This window comes from Synchiropus splendidus, chromosome 9 (genome assembly GCF_027744825.2).
Source record: "Synchiropus splendidus isolate RoL2022-P1 chromosome 9, RoL_Sspl_1.0, whole genome shotgun sequence".
NCBI lineage: Eukaryota > Metazoa > Chordata > Actinopteri > Syngnathiformes > Callionymidae > Synchiropus > Synchiropus splendidus.
In genome coordinates, this window is record NC_071342.1 from 16,412,959 (window position 1) to 16,427,154 (window position 14,196).

At 44.9% G+C, this 14,196-nt stretch overlaps 2 protein-coding genes across 18 annotated transcripts in view; both read right to left on the reverse strand.

Moving 5' to 3' along the window:
* Positions 1-2,591: 2,591 nt before the first annotated feature.
* ly6pge (lymphocyte antigen 6 family member pge) lies at positions 2,592-7,328 on the reverse strand. The gene is made up of 3 exons (XM_053875468.1): positions 7,150-7,328; positions 5,367-5,483; positions 2,592-4,884 (listed from the first exon to the last, which is right to left on the reverse strand). The coding sequence occupies exons 1-3, from the start codon at positions 7,208-7,210 to the stop codon at positions 4,691-4,693; spliced, it is 372 nt and encodes a 123-aa protein (XP_053731443.1). The 5' UTR covers positions 7,211-7,328; the 3' UTR covers positions 2,592-4,690.
* A 702-nt stretch (positions 7,329-8,030) lies between these two features.
* The window catches only part of tacc2 (transforming, acidic coiled-coil containing protein 2), a 46,546-nt gene continuing 40,380 nt past the window's right edge, over positions 8,031-14,196 (reverse strand). For 12 of the 17 annotated variants that reach the window (XM_053874434.1, XM_053874435.1, XM_053874433.1 and 9 more), the window contains 7 exons: positions 13,363-13,506; positions 13,222-13,298; positions 12,449-12,492; positions 10,549-10,709; positions 9,111-9,217; positions 8,826-8,946; positions 8,031-8,760 (listed from right to left, as the gene is read on the reverse strand). In XM_053874434.1, the coding sequence (XP_053730409.1) occupies positions 8,695-8,760; positions 8,826-8,946; positions 9,111-9,217; positions 10,549-10,709; positions 12,449-12,492; positions 13,222-13,298; positions 13,363-13,506 (720 nt within the window). In that variant the 3' untranslated portion in view covers positions 8,031-8,694. The remainder of the gene's footprint in view (positions 8,761-8,825; positions 8,947-9,110; positions 9,218-10,548; positions 10,710-12,448; positions 12,493-13,221; positions 13,299-13,362; positions 13,507-14,196) is intronic. The other 5 variants (XM_053874421.1, XM_053874427.1, XM_053874429.1 and 2 more) reach the window with 1 other exon arrangement.

A 14,196-nucleotide genomic window follows, 5' to 3' on the forward strand; every position in this document is an offset into this window, starting at 1 on the left:
CCCGTGTTCCTCTCCAGAGGCACCGCACTGTAGCAGGGGCTTTGGACATGATTGTGCTTTCAAATCCGCCCTGACCTGAAGTCTATGGTGGAGAAAAGTCCAGGTGACATTTCAGAGAGCAGCCGAGTGTTGGGGGAATGGTACGCAGCCAAAATAATCCCACTTGATTGAAGTGGGACGGTAATGCTGTTGAGCAGGTTGAATTGAACTCTGACCCTCAAAAGACAAACTTTGGACACCCCCATGGCAGAACAGTGACCCATGACTCCGAAGCGGCCCTTGAAGGGTGCGAGACCCTTCCCTTGGAAGGTTGGTCTAATTGCACTGAGGAGAGGCTGCTCTGATAAAGCTCATGAGGGTTGACACCAGGACACAGAAGCAGAAGCGGCTCCGGCTCACGGTTTGGGGTCAGTGTTTATCCCCTCTCAGGGCAGCCCGTTCACATTCTCACACCTGCTTGTCAAAGGAGAGAGCGACTGAAGCTCTGGAACGTCGGAACAAGGGGGAAAAAAAGGTAAAAACTACCACATTTTTGAGGGAAGTGGTCAGTTAGTAGCCATACTGAGCTCACCTAGGCTGACAGAGGTAAAGAGTGTGTGAAGGCTGACCTCTAGTGGATGTGAAAGGTGAGCTGAAATGATGAAACAGTTTCCCAGTTCACTCAAAAATATCTTATATGCTAAACAAACTTTATATTAAGGTGAATAAGTTAATGCTCGATGAGGAACATCAGTATTTGACCATCACAAGTTTCACTGTCTGCGGCCAGGAATCTGAAAGGACGTCGGATTAGAATAGCTGAGATAATATACAAATCTAAAATAGAAAAGCGACGAGTTCCATGAGGACAACTTCGCGCTCACTTCTGTCCCAGAGTGATAGACGCGCAGTCAGTCACGCTTTTCCTTGAAAATGGCGCCACCGTGAGGTGAGTCAGGAAAATGTTTTTATAAACTATATACATATATATACATTAACTATACCGCGCAACATTTTCCTTTTTTAATATTATCATTATTTATTCATTTGTTTTGCGGTACTGCAGTATTGCACGGAGCAGCCAAAAATTATTAAAATCCATTGGTGTCATATAAGTCAACTGGACCTTGATGCACATGACTGGTCACATGGTTGGTGAAGCTGTGTTAGCCTGATTGGTTGGTACAAAAACCTGGACACCCTGTGCCTCTTTCTGGAATGGTTCACTCTCGTCTACTCCAGTAAAATCCAGTGGAGTTTGAAGGTGATGCTGACACGACCACAAGAAGCAGGGGTGGGATAACCGGCCCTCAAGGGTCCAAGTCACACATGTATAAGTCTCAAGTCGTAACCTTCAAGTCTCAAGTAAGTCACAAGTAATTTTTGTCTTGAGCCAGTCGAGTCCAAGTCAAGTCACTTTATTTTACTGCACAGTTTCATCTTATAAAATTGAAAAGACAATACGTGGTACCTCGGCTCTCGACCACAATCCGTTCAAGACGGCTGTTTGAGAAGCGAATTGTTCGAAATCTGAAACGATTTTTCCCATTACAATGAATGGAAAAAGAAACAATGTGTTCCAAGCCTTAAAATAGTCTTTTGTAGGAGTGAATGTAGAGTGTCTGCTGCAGGTGCGCTGTTCCTCTATGTGTGTGGCCGCTGCATGTGGGAGGGGTTGCAGAGTGAGTGACGTCTCTCCAGAAGTGAAGAGGTGCCCGGTGCGTGTCCAGCTCTGAATGTGCGCTTCTGTGCAGTTTGGCTGTGACAAAGTCATAAACCAAGTAACGCTCTGTCCCAGACTCGCCTCATCCCTGTCCCAGCTCCAGCCCACAACAGGACATCAAACCCTGGAGTGTGCGCTCCAGCCTCGGAGGTGTGGAGAGTTTTACACCTCAATATGAAGAAAAAACAGTCAGTAAGTGTAGCTAACGGGACACGTCTGCATACAGAAGCTGCGTTATACTCAATAACAAAGCGCCTCGTGGGTCAGCTGATCGGGGACGTTCGAGTTCTGGATTTTCGTTCGAAATCTGAAGCTAAAAAATCTCCAAATTTTTGTTCGAATTCCGGGACATTCGAAAACCGAGGTACCACTGTATATCGGTAATAGTCACTTAACATCACTCTGACTTTGGGAATAACAAAGGCAACCTAATCTAAGCAAAACACGAGGAGTTATATGAAACATTAACAAAACGTATTTATTTATGGATTCCATAGTAAACAATCGCCTACCTCACTTTTTGGGAAACAAAATCAAACTCAACATCTGCTCAACATCTGTGGCCTGACAAGGGCGGTTCGATCCAATCAGGACGCCAATCTCAGCCAGGGTTGAAGCAGGGTAATGTTCCATGTTAAATATGGAATTCCAACAACCAACAACACTTGTTGTGTCTCAAGTCAAAGTCTTTAAATTCCAAGTCCCAGTCGAATCTCAAGGCTTTCATTTTTCATCAACTCGTGTCCCAACCAATGAGCTGTCAGCTCAAACATGTGACCTCATCATGTTTGGTCAAGTATGACAAGGTGTGTTTTGTGTCCCTGAGAAGTGGGATGGAGACGAGAGACTGAGGGAGGAACATGAGATACAGATCACAACCCATGAGTTCAGTAGCAGTTTGTCGAATGCCATTACGTTTTATTCTTGAAATAGCAGAGTAAATATATTGTCATTTACAACGAAAGAATGGCTCTATTCAAGTATAACGGACAAGACAACAGAGAGAAACTCATCCATGTGGAAGGTCGGTGAACTGGACCATCATTTTCTGGTGTGAGGCGCGAAAATCAAAGGTGAGAAAAGTAGCGTGACAGTCTTTGCGGGTGACCTGAGGTTCTGTTTCTCTACTCACTGACTATTTAGGTAACTTGATTATCCTCGCCACCGTGACACACCTGAGTGACAGGTAAAAGGCTTATGGTAATGGAGTGAGGTGCTAATCTGGCTTTAGCGCGAGGCTCTCTCACACACCTCTGGTTGCCTTCACCTCAAGCAGCAGCTCACATTTAGTTTAAACTTAATCTTCCCTCACAGTTCACTGGAGCACGCGGTCAGGTCCCCAGTCAGCTGCTCGTGTTACACACTAAAAACGTCTGAAATAGTCTGCTTAATAGCAGATAATAAACGCCATCCTCGACAAGCACATATAACATGACATACGTGTCACTGTGACATTCAACTTGGGTTCTGTTGTCAGTAAGTTTGATGACAATTAGTCAAATATCCACTGCTCATACGTCCTATTTAGGTCTCTTTTTTAAACCAACACATTCACTTATCAAACACTGATGAAGATGCAAGATATCTTGACATTTTTCGTTCACTCTGTGCGCCTGTGTTTTTTTCTTGTATTTTTATAACAATCTTGACCTGTATATATTATTTCTTTTGTCGTTTCAATTTACCTATGCATGCGTATGTAGTACAATTTGAATGAATTTGGTATATGACTGAAGTAAATGATGGACCCATATATACATTTAAACAACAAAATATTGTTTATTTTGCATCAATGCATCGACAATAGCACAATAAATCACGATAGTGTCTATATTCAAGTTTTTATATCACCTCATTTAAACTAAAGCTCTTTTAATGTCTTGAAAATATTTGTCTTAAAATAAAACTTTTAGTATAAATATAAGTATAAATATGAATCCCCGTTGTTTTGGGGGGAAAGAAGAAAAAGACAATATTAACAATTTGCAAATGTGTACAATGTAAATTGCATACTATTGTCAAGAAACATACTTGGGGGGAAAAAAAGTTTGCCGGCTTCGACCAATACAAAATTAGCATCGCTTCCTCATGGGACGGACAGGTACAGGTACTCTGTTAGTAACTCAGTAGTTTTAAGCAAGATCATCAGGTAGCCTTATGTGTTTTTTTTTTTATTTAACACTGAACATATATATAGTGGTATAATAGTAGAATAGCATTTTAATGTTCAAGGGCCACATATGGTCCAGAGTGGGAAGGTGGATATGATCCAAGATCAAGGGAGGTCAAGAAGAAAGTGCAGACACGGTAGAATCTGAAAAATCAAAGATGGTGACACTGTTTTTTGGGAAGTATTTGGTGGGGAGGTTTGGAGACAAACTTAAGGTGGTCACATGTTTAAGACGTGTGGAGAGGAGACAGTGTTGAACCAAGGATGTTGGAAATGGAGAAGAAAAGAAGAAGAGAAGTAAGAGAGCAACACCAGAATGGACGACTTAAAATGAGGGATTTCAAATGAACTGGAAAAATAAAATATATTTTCTGAGGTTCCACAATATCAACAGATGTAACCCTAAATAAATAAAGTTGTTTTTTTTTTCTAGAAACAAAAGACTACATGTGCAGATGCCTTTTAACACAAATACCACCATCGAAACACACTGAGGCACCGTCTTCACCATTATCAAGATTCTTTCCTGTCGACCAGCTAACACCACTATTCATACTTCACAAGTTAAAAAAAGAGAAAAGTCGTTTGGCTTTTTGTTTGGTTGCACTGTCAGTAAAACTGCTCAGAGTCAAACCGCTCACTGGTGAAGCACGTTCTCCTCTCCTCTGATTGGTTTATCAAAATCCACCGAAAGACGCTTGGCGACATCTTAGTCCCTTTTAACTCATGCCTGGAGCCTCCTTGATTTCCAGGAACTCTGTGATGTCATCATCCATGGCATCAGAGTGGGAAGATCTGGAGAAGGTTTGGTCCAGGCTTCACTTGAAGAAGAAACAGCACAGCAGCGGAAGAAGCAGAAACCAGGGGAGGACTCCTCGGAGAGGAAGCGCACCGCTGGTCACGTTGCAGTTGTCGCTGTAGCAGCAGTGAACTCGGACCCCTGGTGCTCTGTAGCCCTGGCTGTTGGCTTGACTGCAGAAGGACTTGTAGCTGCATGACTTCATCACTCCACCTGGGAAACGCACAAGGAATGAATGATCGGAAGTAAAAGGAGTCACAGCAACATCCATTACAACCTAAAAAAAAATAAGATACAAGCAGCCTGGATGAGTTTCTCCCTGAGAGAGGAGAGCCTGGGTCAGACCCAGGGTGTGCAGGAGAGGAAACGCCTCTCAGTTTACTGTCACTGCCTCAGAATGGTCGCATAAGTTCTGTCTCTAATTTGAAGCCAGATTGTTGAGCAAGAATGTAAGCAGAAGGTTTATTTAACAGACCATCTTCAGCTGTGAACACATGGTGTTCTAAATATAGCGATATTGATGGCGCAGAATGCGAGGAAATCTCTAGACCTCCTGCTGGTGGAGAGGTTTCACCAGATGGCTCCTTGTTTGAGGTTGGAGAATCACGGCGGAAACAACTCGAAGAGATACAATGAGGTTGAACAGATGAGTAAATGAAGAAGAAGGCCCCTCCACTGTCACAGGCGGGACTCACTGTCATGGCCGACCACGGAGGCGCAGGCGTCGGAGTGGCTGGGACACGACTTGGAGCCTTGACGGTTGCAGTCTTCGTTGTTGGAGCCCATGCAGGTGAAGCACTGCAGAGCTTTGCCTAAGCGAGGCAGGAAAACACTGTCAGTGGTTTTCACAGATAACTCCTTTAGTTCCTCGTCGTACGAAAAGGTGACAGTCAAAGACATGCATGAATCGGTGAACATAATCTGATCTTAGAAAAACAGAGTCTGGAGTTCGCCCAAGTAATCCGCTTTACCATCTGAATCTTCCGGACCAGTTCCATCTCAGCTTAACTGTTTAACAGTTTAATTGGTTTGTTGATAAACATTCTGCACATGCATCACTCGCTTGTCTTTGAAAACCTGGTGAAGAACTATGGCATAACTCCTACACGTCTCATAATGCACTGCAACAAGTGAAGCTGAAGCAGAAGTTAAAGCCATCACTACAGTGGATGTTACTCCAGAGTTTTTCTCCTCTATTCTTTTCCCACGATGGTCTCACTCTACCGTCCCACGTTGGGCGCCATTTCTCAAAGAGAAAGGACACAGCTCTTTCCTTTTTCCTAGCCTTGAACTTCAGTCTTTTCAGGGATGAACTCAGACAGTGACTCATGTAAAACAGTAGCTTAGGCTCACCTTTTGCTGAAACTTCTGGCCAGGCCAACCAGAGGGTTGAGTCAAAGAGGTAATAATCATTTTTGTCATATTCTTGACTCCTATGCTTTCAACAGTCTCCACAGACTAGTGGTGACCACAGCTTCTGCAGCCCATTGTCCTTCAGCTTACAGCAACATCCTCAAACACCAGGTTTTCTCGCCTGCTTGCATGGGGACGTGAGGCACTCATTGATCACGTCCACATATTAAAAACAGCAGAAGCTTGATGTAAATGTGGCATGGTATCACACTCATGCCATCAAAGCACAGCCCTGTTTTTTTCCCAGTGGAAGCATCAGTGACCATAAAACAAGCTTTAAAGAGCCTTTTTGGTTGTCCCAAACCCGAAATGACATTTCAGAGTGAGCCTTTAATGCAGGGTTTTTTAAGAGGATCAGACAGAGCTGGATTTAAAGAAGGAGCCTCAAACGTCCTTTGGAAATGGCAACCCTTTTTGTCTTGACCATCGACTTAACTCCGGATGGGCCTTTCTTATCTACTGGCACCGATCCCCGCAGGATGGGGAAGGGCTCATCTGAGACGTCAGCTTTGATCCTCAACGTCACATCATCAAAACATTTGTTAAGTCAACCTCAAATGTATGTTCTACTCCATCTTTCATCTTCATGTCTATATACAGCCACAGCATGAATGAAACTCACGCTATCCAGGACAAAACAGGTCCTGCTTGGACAGACTCAGTCCTTCCACTAGGTGAACTACATGGCTTTGTAAAGCAAGGCAGCTCAAAAGATCCTGAACTATTTTGTCCTCACTGGGGTGGGACCCTCAACCCTTACGTGGTTGCCACTATGAACCCAGACCGTGCTAACCAGTGGTTACCCTGTCAGCGAGCCATGCTGTCCGAACCTAACCCTGCAGCACATGCAAAAAGCATTAACCCAGAGGCCTATTAAGAGATTATCTGATGGGATTTCACGACGGTTAGGGCAGAGTGGCTGGCTGCAGAGAGGAATTAACAGATTTCTGCATCAACAAATAAGAGCAGTTAGGATTAACCAAGTCTTCTATGTGACAAGAATATAAAGTGGAAACCCACTCTGAGAGAGGGTCGGACGTATGAGCGGGAAGTCAAGATGCTTACTGTTGGACGCAAGGAGAAGGAAAGAGAGCAGCAGCAGTGGACAGTAGTGGACAGCTCTCATGGTCCTGGTGGTCCGTAAAGTCCCAGTAACGCAAAACAAAGTAGGTTGTTTGGACCCGAAGGAGCCCCCCACGGCTAAATCCCGGCTGCCCCGCGGCTCGCTGTTGACCAGTTGACTCTTCAGCCTGGACAAGTGTGACAGGATCCCAGAGCCCTGACACTACTCCTGAAGCCACGCCCTTCTTCAGGACCAACCAACCTGGGCAACACTGATCGTGACATGATAGCAGAGATTAAGCATCAAAGAAAGGTCAGAGCAACTGTATAGTCTCACCTCGCCATACTCTGTATATATTACAGTCACTTATGTGTTATGATAATGAACTCAACATTGGAAACTACATTTGGAGAAACAGCATGACTGCCAGTCTAAGGGAAGTCAATGGAGGCAAGCATGTGACCTTAAGCCGCTCTCCCATTGGTTCCCCAATTTCAAATCAAAACCGACACGCCCAGCTGCCGCATCACGCTCGGAGGAGAATCCCCTTCCAAGACGTTTGTTAGAGCAAAGAATAGGATTAAGGAAATTGGATCTGACCTACCTGACTCACATGTCCAACAGAAGGTCTGCCACTTTGGAGAGCTCAGGTTCAACATTCAGGGCTCGATCAATGCTCACGAATGAGGAAATGTGTCCATTTCTTATGTATTATAATGCTACAAAGTTGTTCTGATGTTCTGTTGCACATCCAAAAGGAAGCCTTTGAGAGGAGAGCTTACCGGGATCTGTAGACGCCCTCTAGTGGTCACCCAAAGCGGCAACAAATGTGAACTTCAGCAGCGGAACAACGTGTCTATAAAAGTAAATCAGGACAGCAACATTTGTCGTATTGCCATCTTTTATTGCACTTAGTAAGCAGATGTCGTACAGTAGATGTGCAGACAAGGTTTCCTCAGTGTGACACCAACGACTGTAGCAGGACTCGGAAATTAAATTACTCATGGTCACGACTGGATTCCGCCACCCTTGCTTTGTACCAAAATAAAATCCCAAGCTATGACAAGTATGACAAATATCTACAACGTTACAGCGAGGAGGCAACAACGCAGATGAGGCTATAGTATGTACAAACACTTTACAAGTCTCCCACGCACACACATGCAGTAATATATGCGAGGACTATCAACAGGTTATAAACAAGTTCTCTGGTGCTCTTCTTCCCTCTGGAACATCAACAGGAGTAGGTGAACAGTCTTCTCCCTCAGTGGCTGTCATGGCAACATCATAGTACACACACTCGCTCTCACCCTCTCTCTCACACACACACACACACACACACACACACACACACACACACTCGTCACTGATATGGTAAAAACCTTACACCGACCCCTCGCACAGAACGAAACACAAACACATCAAAAATATACAGCGCCGGTAAGAGGTGAGTCAGTATTACAGTTACAACACTCTGGTCTGCAAAGTTGGTGGAGGAGATGGTGTGGTTTGTCTTCGGAGGAAGGGGAGTTTGGCGCGTTTGTTTGCTAACTCTTTCCCATCTTGGCGATGAGCTCGTCGCAGATCTTTGTCAGCTCTTCGATCTCTTTGTTCTGCGAAGGAGATTTGAGTGTTTATCGGCCTGTTTGAATTGCAACGGCCGGCTGTCAAGTCTGACCTTTTGTTCCAGAGTGCGCTCCAGAGAGTCCACCTTCATCTGCTCCTTCCGCAGACTGGCCTGGAAGGCGGCCTGCTCCTGCTTGGACTTGGCTCGTACTTGAGCGATTTCTGTGTTTGCCCTAGGAACAGAAAGGGATCTCAAAAACTGGAGCCTCATTTGACAAAAGGACAAACACGAGAATTTAAATGAATGTGGTCTGAAAACCACATTTAAAGACCGTGTGTAAAGAGCAGATCACAGTTTTGCCGCCAATACAGCTAAAACAACTCATGGTATACTGACTTGTCAAGCTTCTCCTCAGCGTGAATCTTCAGGGCCTGGTACCGCTGCTCCTCCTTGCGAACCCTGGACAGATACTCCTGAGCGCACTTCTTCAGAACCTCTTCATTCTGCCAGAGGAGAGACAACGCTTGAAAACTAGAAAGGCACTCACATGAGCACATGCCTCCACCAGGGGGCGCTCATGCCACCTGGTTTTACAAGAACACAATTACAATCCGTAAAACAGCAATCCATATTTCAAGAACTGTATTGGTCCGAGGCAAAAGTTCAGTGACCAGAACAGGACTGAAACTCGGCAGCTGGCGCTCTGGGATTTAGCTAGCTACCAACACCATGTCAGCGCTAGCTCTCAGAAGAATGATCCAGTGCTGTCTTGTTTGTGTACTCACACTGCTACACAACAACTACCAGGCTTTTAGTTAGGATTTTGAAACAGGGCGTCCAAAGCCACACCCCCAGCCCATTCCCTTCCAGACACGACATGTCAATGACTGAATTTACTGTTTGCTTTGTAAAAAACAAGCTGTAAACATCTATATGTACAAAAATAACTTGTGTTTTAAAACAAACATCGGACCAGACACCCTCCTAGCTAAAAGCCTGACAGCTAAACATTCTTCAAATGACTTCAGTTTTTATTTTTAGCATGTTTCAATGTATTTTTTAAACAATCAGAGCCATATACAAAGTGAGCTGTGTCCTATGATTTTTAAGCTCAATTAATCGCACTGAAGCACTGGGTTGACTCATGATGAATGGCAAGTAAATCACGCATTTTGTGTCATGTAACTTAAAGGGAGATTATTTAACCAACCAGAGTGGCAATTCATCCTCACAATATTGTGCTTGTAGCATGTTACTGTACCGTTTCAGTGCCTCTGAGGTCCTTCTGAAGAATGTTATTGACAGTATCTGTTGTTTTGGGTTGTTGAGGTAAACAGATCTTCCCTTAAGTTACATTCAGAACAGATGCATTACATGTGATTAATTTGCCATTAATCGCGAGTTAACTCAGCTTCATTGCGATTAATTGAGAATGAAAATTTTATCTATAATCATCTCAAATTCCATGTTAGTCTTTATGCGCATGTGCAATTAGTTGTGTGTTGCTGGGCAACACGACTGACGCATATATGTCCAGACTGTTTGACATTATTAAATGACATTTCAAGTAGTATAATTCAGTAAACACAAACTGTTTATGAATTTGTGAATGACTACGGCCTGGAAAATGTGTCCGTGCGGGAGCTTGTTGACATCATGCTATCCCGGCTAGTCATGTACAGACAGCAGTTTAGTCTGAGCTCTCAAGTTAGTAGGAGTATTTCCCTCACAGTACTGTATTACCTCGATGTAAAGGCCTGTGAAACTCAATTATCGAACACGGATTCCTTGATTCTGACACCATGGTTTCTTGCAAGTGTTTGGCCGCCATCACCTTGCGGAAGCCTTCCAGCACGTCCTTCATCTTCTCGTAGCGCCGGAAGAGATCGGCCAGAGACTTCTCCACAGAGTTGAGGTCAGCCAGCGCCTGGTCCTTCTCCATGATCAGCTGCTGGATGGTGTGGTGGGAGAGAGACTTCTCCTTCTGGTCGTCCTCTGACAGACACACAACCAGGTCAGAGTCGCACTCTGGTGCCAGGGCTGCGGCATCCACTCTGGATTAGTGTTGAGGTTTAAGTAAAGGAACATGCAGAGTGCTAACTGGATAGTCAGCTCGCTGAGTTACCTGAGCTGGGCTGACTTGATTGGTTTCCTGACCTTACTGTAAGTACCACGTCTAAATCTGCTTAGTTTAGCTCCACATAAACGGCGCTCCGAATATAACGCAGCATGCAGATGTGGCGGCTTGTGTTTCTCTTGCTAGAGCATAGAAATAAGTAACATATGGACACACACACACACAGAACGTTCAGGCAAATGTCAGTGGACACGATGGAGACAGCGTCGCTGCTCTACTCTTTGAAGGACGGATGGAGAGATGTGAGCGGACCAACACACAAATCAAGTCAGTGATACTCACCCGGCATGCCTGTCAGGGGTATTAAATGGTAAAGGGGGCAAAGATTGGGAGCAGAACAGAAAAAAATAGGGCTGGTGTTAAGTCAAGCTGGGAGGCCAAGGCACGTGACAGAGCCGAGCGTCAGACACAAGCAATATTTGTCGTTTTGTGACGGTGAGAAGGAGGTGACGTTTTCAAAGTTCTCTGCCGATCGAGGCGAGTTTCAGGGATGTTTATCAAAGCAAAGCAACACAACTGGCATGGAAGAGCTTCAGCTAAATATTCCCTGGTCTGTTGACGTGGTTTAATATTAAAGATGAGTAAAACTGATCCTGTATCTGACACGCAGATGGATTACATGGGCGTACAGTGGTGCGTCGTATAATATGCTGTTCTTAAAACGGGATTGGTGGTCAACACGCACCTTCTCCTGAAAGAAATGGGGCCTCTGGCATGTAAAACGTCTTTAAACGTTTTTGAATCATCGTCGTTCCATCGGCTTATTCACTAATGAGGCAAGACCGGAGTCAGTCCCAGCTACCCAGGGGCGTGACACGGGGTACGTCCAGGGACAGGTCACTAAGTCCATCGCTGAGTGAAACCAGATTACTATATTACTTTGTAATAACAGGGGGTCTGAGAGTTCCAACTCATTTAGCATGTGTGCAGCGTGATGTTATTACCAGTTCTTCCACTTTAAGAGATGAATTGTGATTCATTCATTCTAAATCTTAAAACTTCATGACCTGCATGTCTCCAGTTTGCCCCCCTTCCCTCTGGCAGGAGGCTACGGTCAAACCAGACCACAACTTCCTGTCACAGGAACAGCTTCTTCCCCTCGGCCGTCAGATGAATTCATGATCAGCCATTGTTGTTTGATTTTATTGACAGCACTTTATTCCTAAGCACTTTCTTAGTTGGTGGGATCCCCACTCTCCATGGCAATAAAGTTGTTTCTGATTCTGCGGTTAATATTCCTTTGCAGGGAACATTTTTACACAATATGGTGCGGCAACAAAACCAAAACATCCGTGATGACGCAGACTAAATGTGAAGTTTCAGAAACTTCCGGATAAAAGCACAAACAAAAAGGCACCATATATTATTATTATCATTTTTTTTTATCCCTGACTATAATCATGTTTGACAGGTGTAGATACTGCTCAGCTCCCTTTTTAAGATCATCTTATCGCTGCATAATAGACAGACAATATGTGGGTCTGCAAACCCTTACTGGCTCCTGAGAGCGTGTGTTGTTGAAGTGCAGCACTAGACAGTGACTCAAGTGACTCAAAGTAAGATGAGTGAAGGAGTGGAGTGTTGTCTTGTCACTCACCGATCATCTGAGCGATGGTCTTCTCATACTCGGCCACGATTCTCCTGCAGATGACAGACAGCAGATTACTGGTAAATATGTGAAGCAGGTGGAGCAGATTCTTATTTATCGTTTAATGGGACTGGAGCTGGGGCCGATAGGATTCAGGGAAATGCGGGATACTGGTGGTAAGAGGATTGATCAGCCCAGTCTCCTGAGCCCGCTTCTTATCCCGATCCCAATCAAGCAAATGAACTAAGCTCTTACCGTTGACAGCTGGAGCAAGTGACCTCAGCCTCTCTGAACTTCAGCTTTAACTAAAGACCGAAAATGTGGAAGCTGGTCAAATGCAGGGGTCGCACTTGGGGTGAGAACTGAAGCCACCATAGACCCATTGAGAATGGAGTGTGAGCAGAACTGTTACTCTCTTTGTGTTGGGAGGCCAAATTTCACTGTGTTAGATATGAATTTGATGCAAGTTTCGCTTATTATTAAACAATGAAGTGGGAGACAATATGAACCAAACACCGGTGCCTTTTAAAAAACAATTATTTTCGTAGTCGATTATTCATTATTTTTCGATTACCTGACAAATCGTGATTATCTTTGTTTGGACCTATTTTGAATTTGTGTTTAACCTAAAGTTGCCTAAAACATCTCACTGTGATACTCAGGCACTATACATTATTAAACAAGTATATCAAAATCATGACACATAATCCAGGAACATGTATCGACCCTTTGAAGCATGAAGCATGAAAGAGTCGACAGAGAGCTCCAGTTCTTTACCCTACCTCATCTCCACCACCTCCTGCCGACTGTCCTCATACTTCCTCTGCCACTCCAGCACCTCCTTCTCCTTGGACACGATCTGCACAGAGGTTTGGTGTCAGCCATGTTTTTCCAGTCTGATACCAGGAGTCTGTCCTTGGCACCTCTTCTCTTGCTATTCCCAGAGAGTGGTCCAGATCCCGCGGGAGGTGAGGACTCTCCCCGTCGATGTAGCTGCTGGTGGTCCTGGTGTACAGAGAGCTCTTGGTGACGGCGCTTTCTGCTGGAGATGACAGCTCTCTGTGCTGCTTCCAGGAGCCCAGCGAAAGGAGCGAGAGGAAGGGAAACATGACAAATTAAAATTCCAGGCCGGGCCGGCACACGCACGCAGGCACACTCTCCGGAGGCAGGGCAGCATTTAACCATATCAAAATAGTCCACACCGCATATGTAAATGAGGCAAGCTGATGATGCTCCCGAAGACATGTTCAGCTGCCGCGTGATTGGATGAGACAGTCTTCTAAATCGCAGTGGTAGCCCTGTGACTGGCCGCCTCCAGCTGAGCGGCTCTCAAAAAACTTTAAAGCGGTCGGTTCCAGGCAGGAGGGGGCGACGGGAGTGATACAGCACAGGCTGCATCCGGGACAGAGGAGGAGGGAGAAGGAAGCAGCACAGGTAGGATGGGTTAGTATTGAGCCAAAGCACATTCCACTGCCCCATCCATTCATCCTAAAATGCTCTTCTTAGACATGTTGGACTTCATCATGAGGGGTGGATTTAGACGCGTCCATTATCTTTGGTGTGGATTTTCAGTTGGTAAAGAAGTTCCTATACAGAGGTTGGACCTTGTATCATACGTGCTCAGTCCGGGAGCAAACTTTGTGAGTGGGACATCCTCAAAACACAGCTTTAATATGGATTTTATTGAGGTGGATTGGGTGAAACTGAGGAGAAAATAAGCAAAGACTCATGTCAACTTCATCTCCACAACACCACAC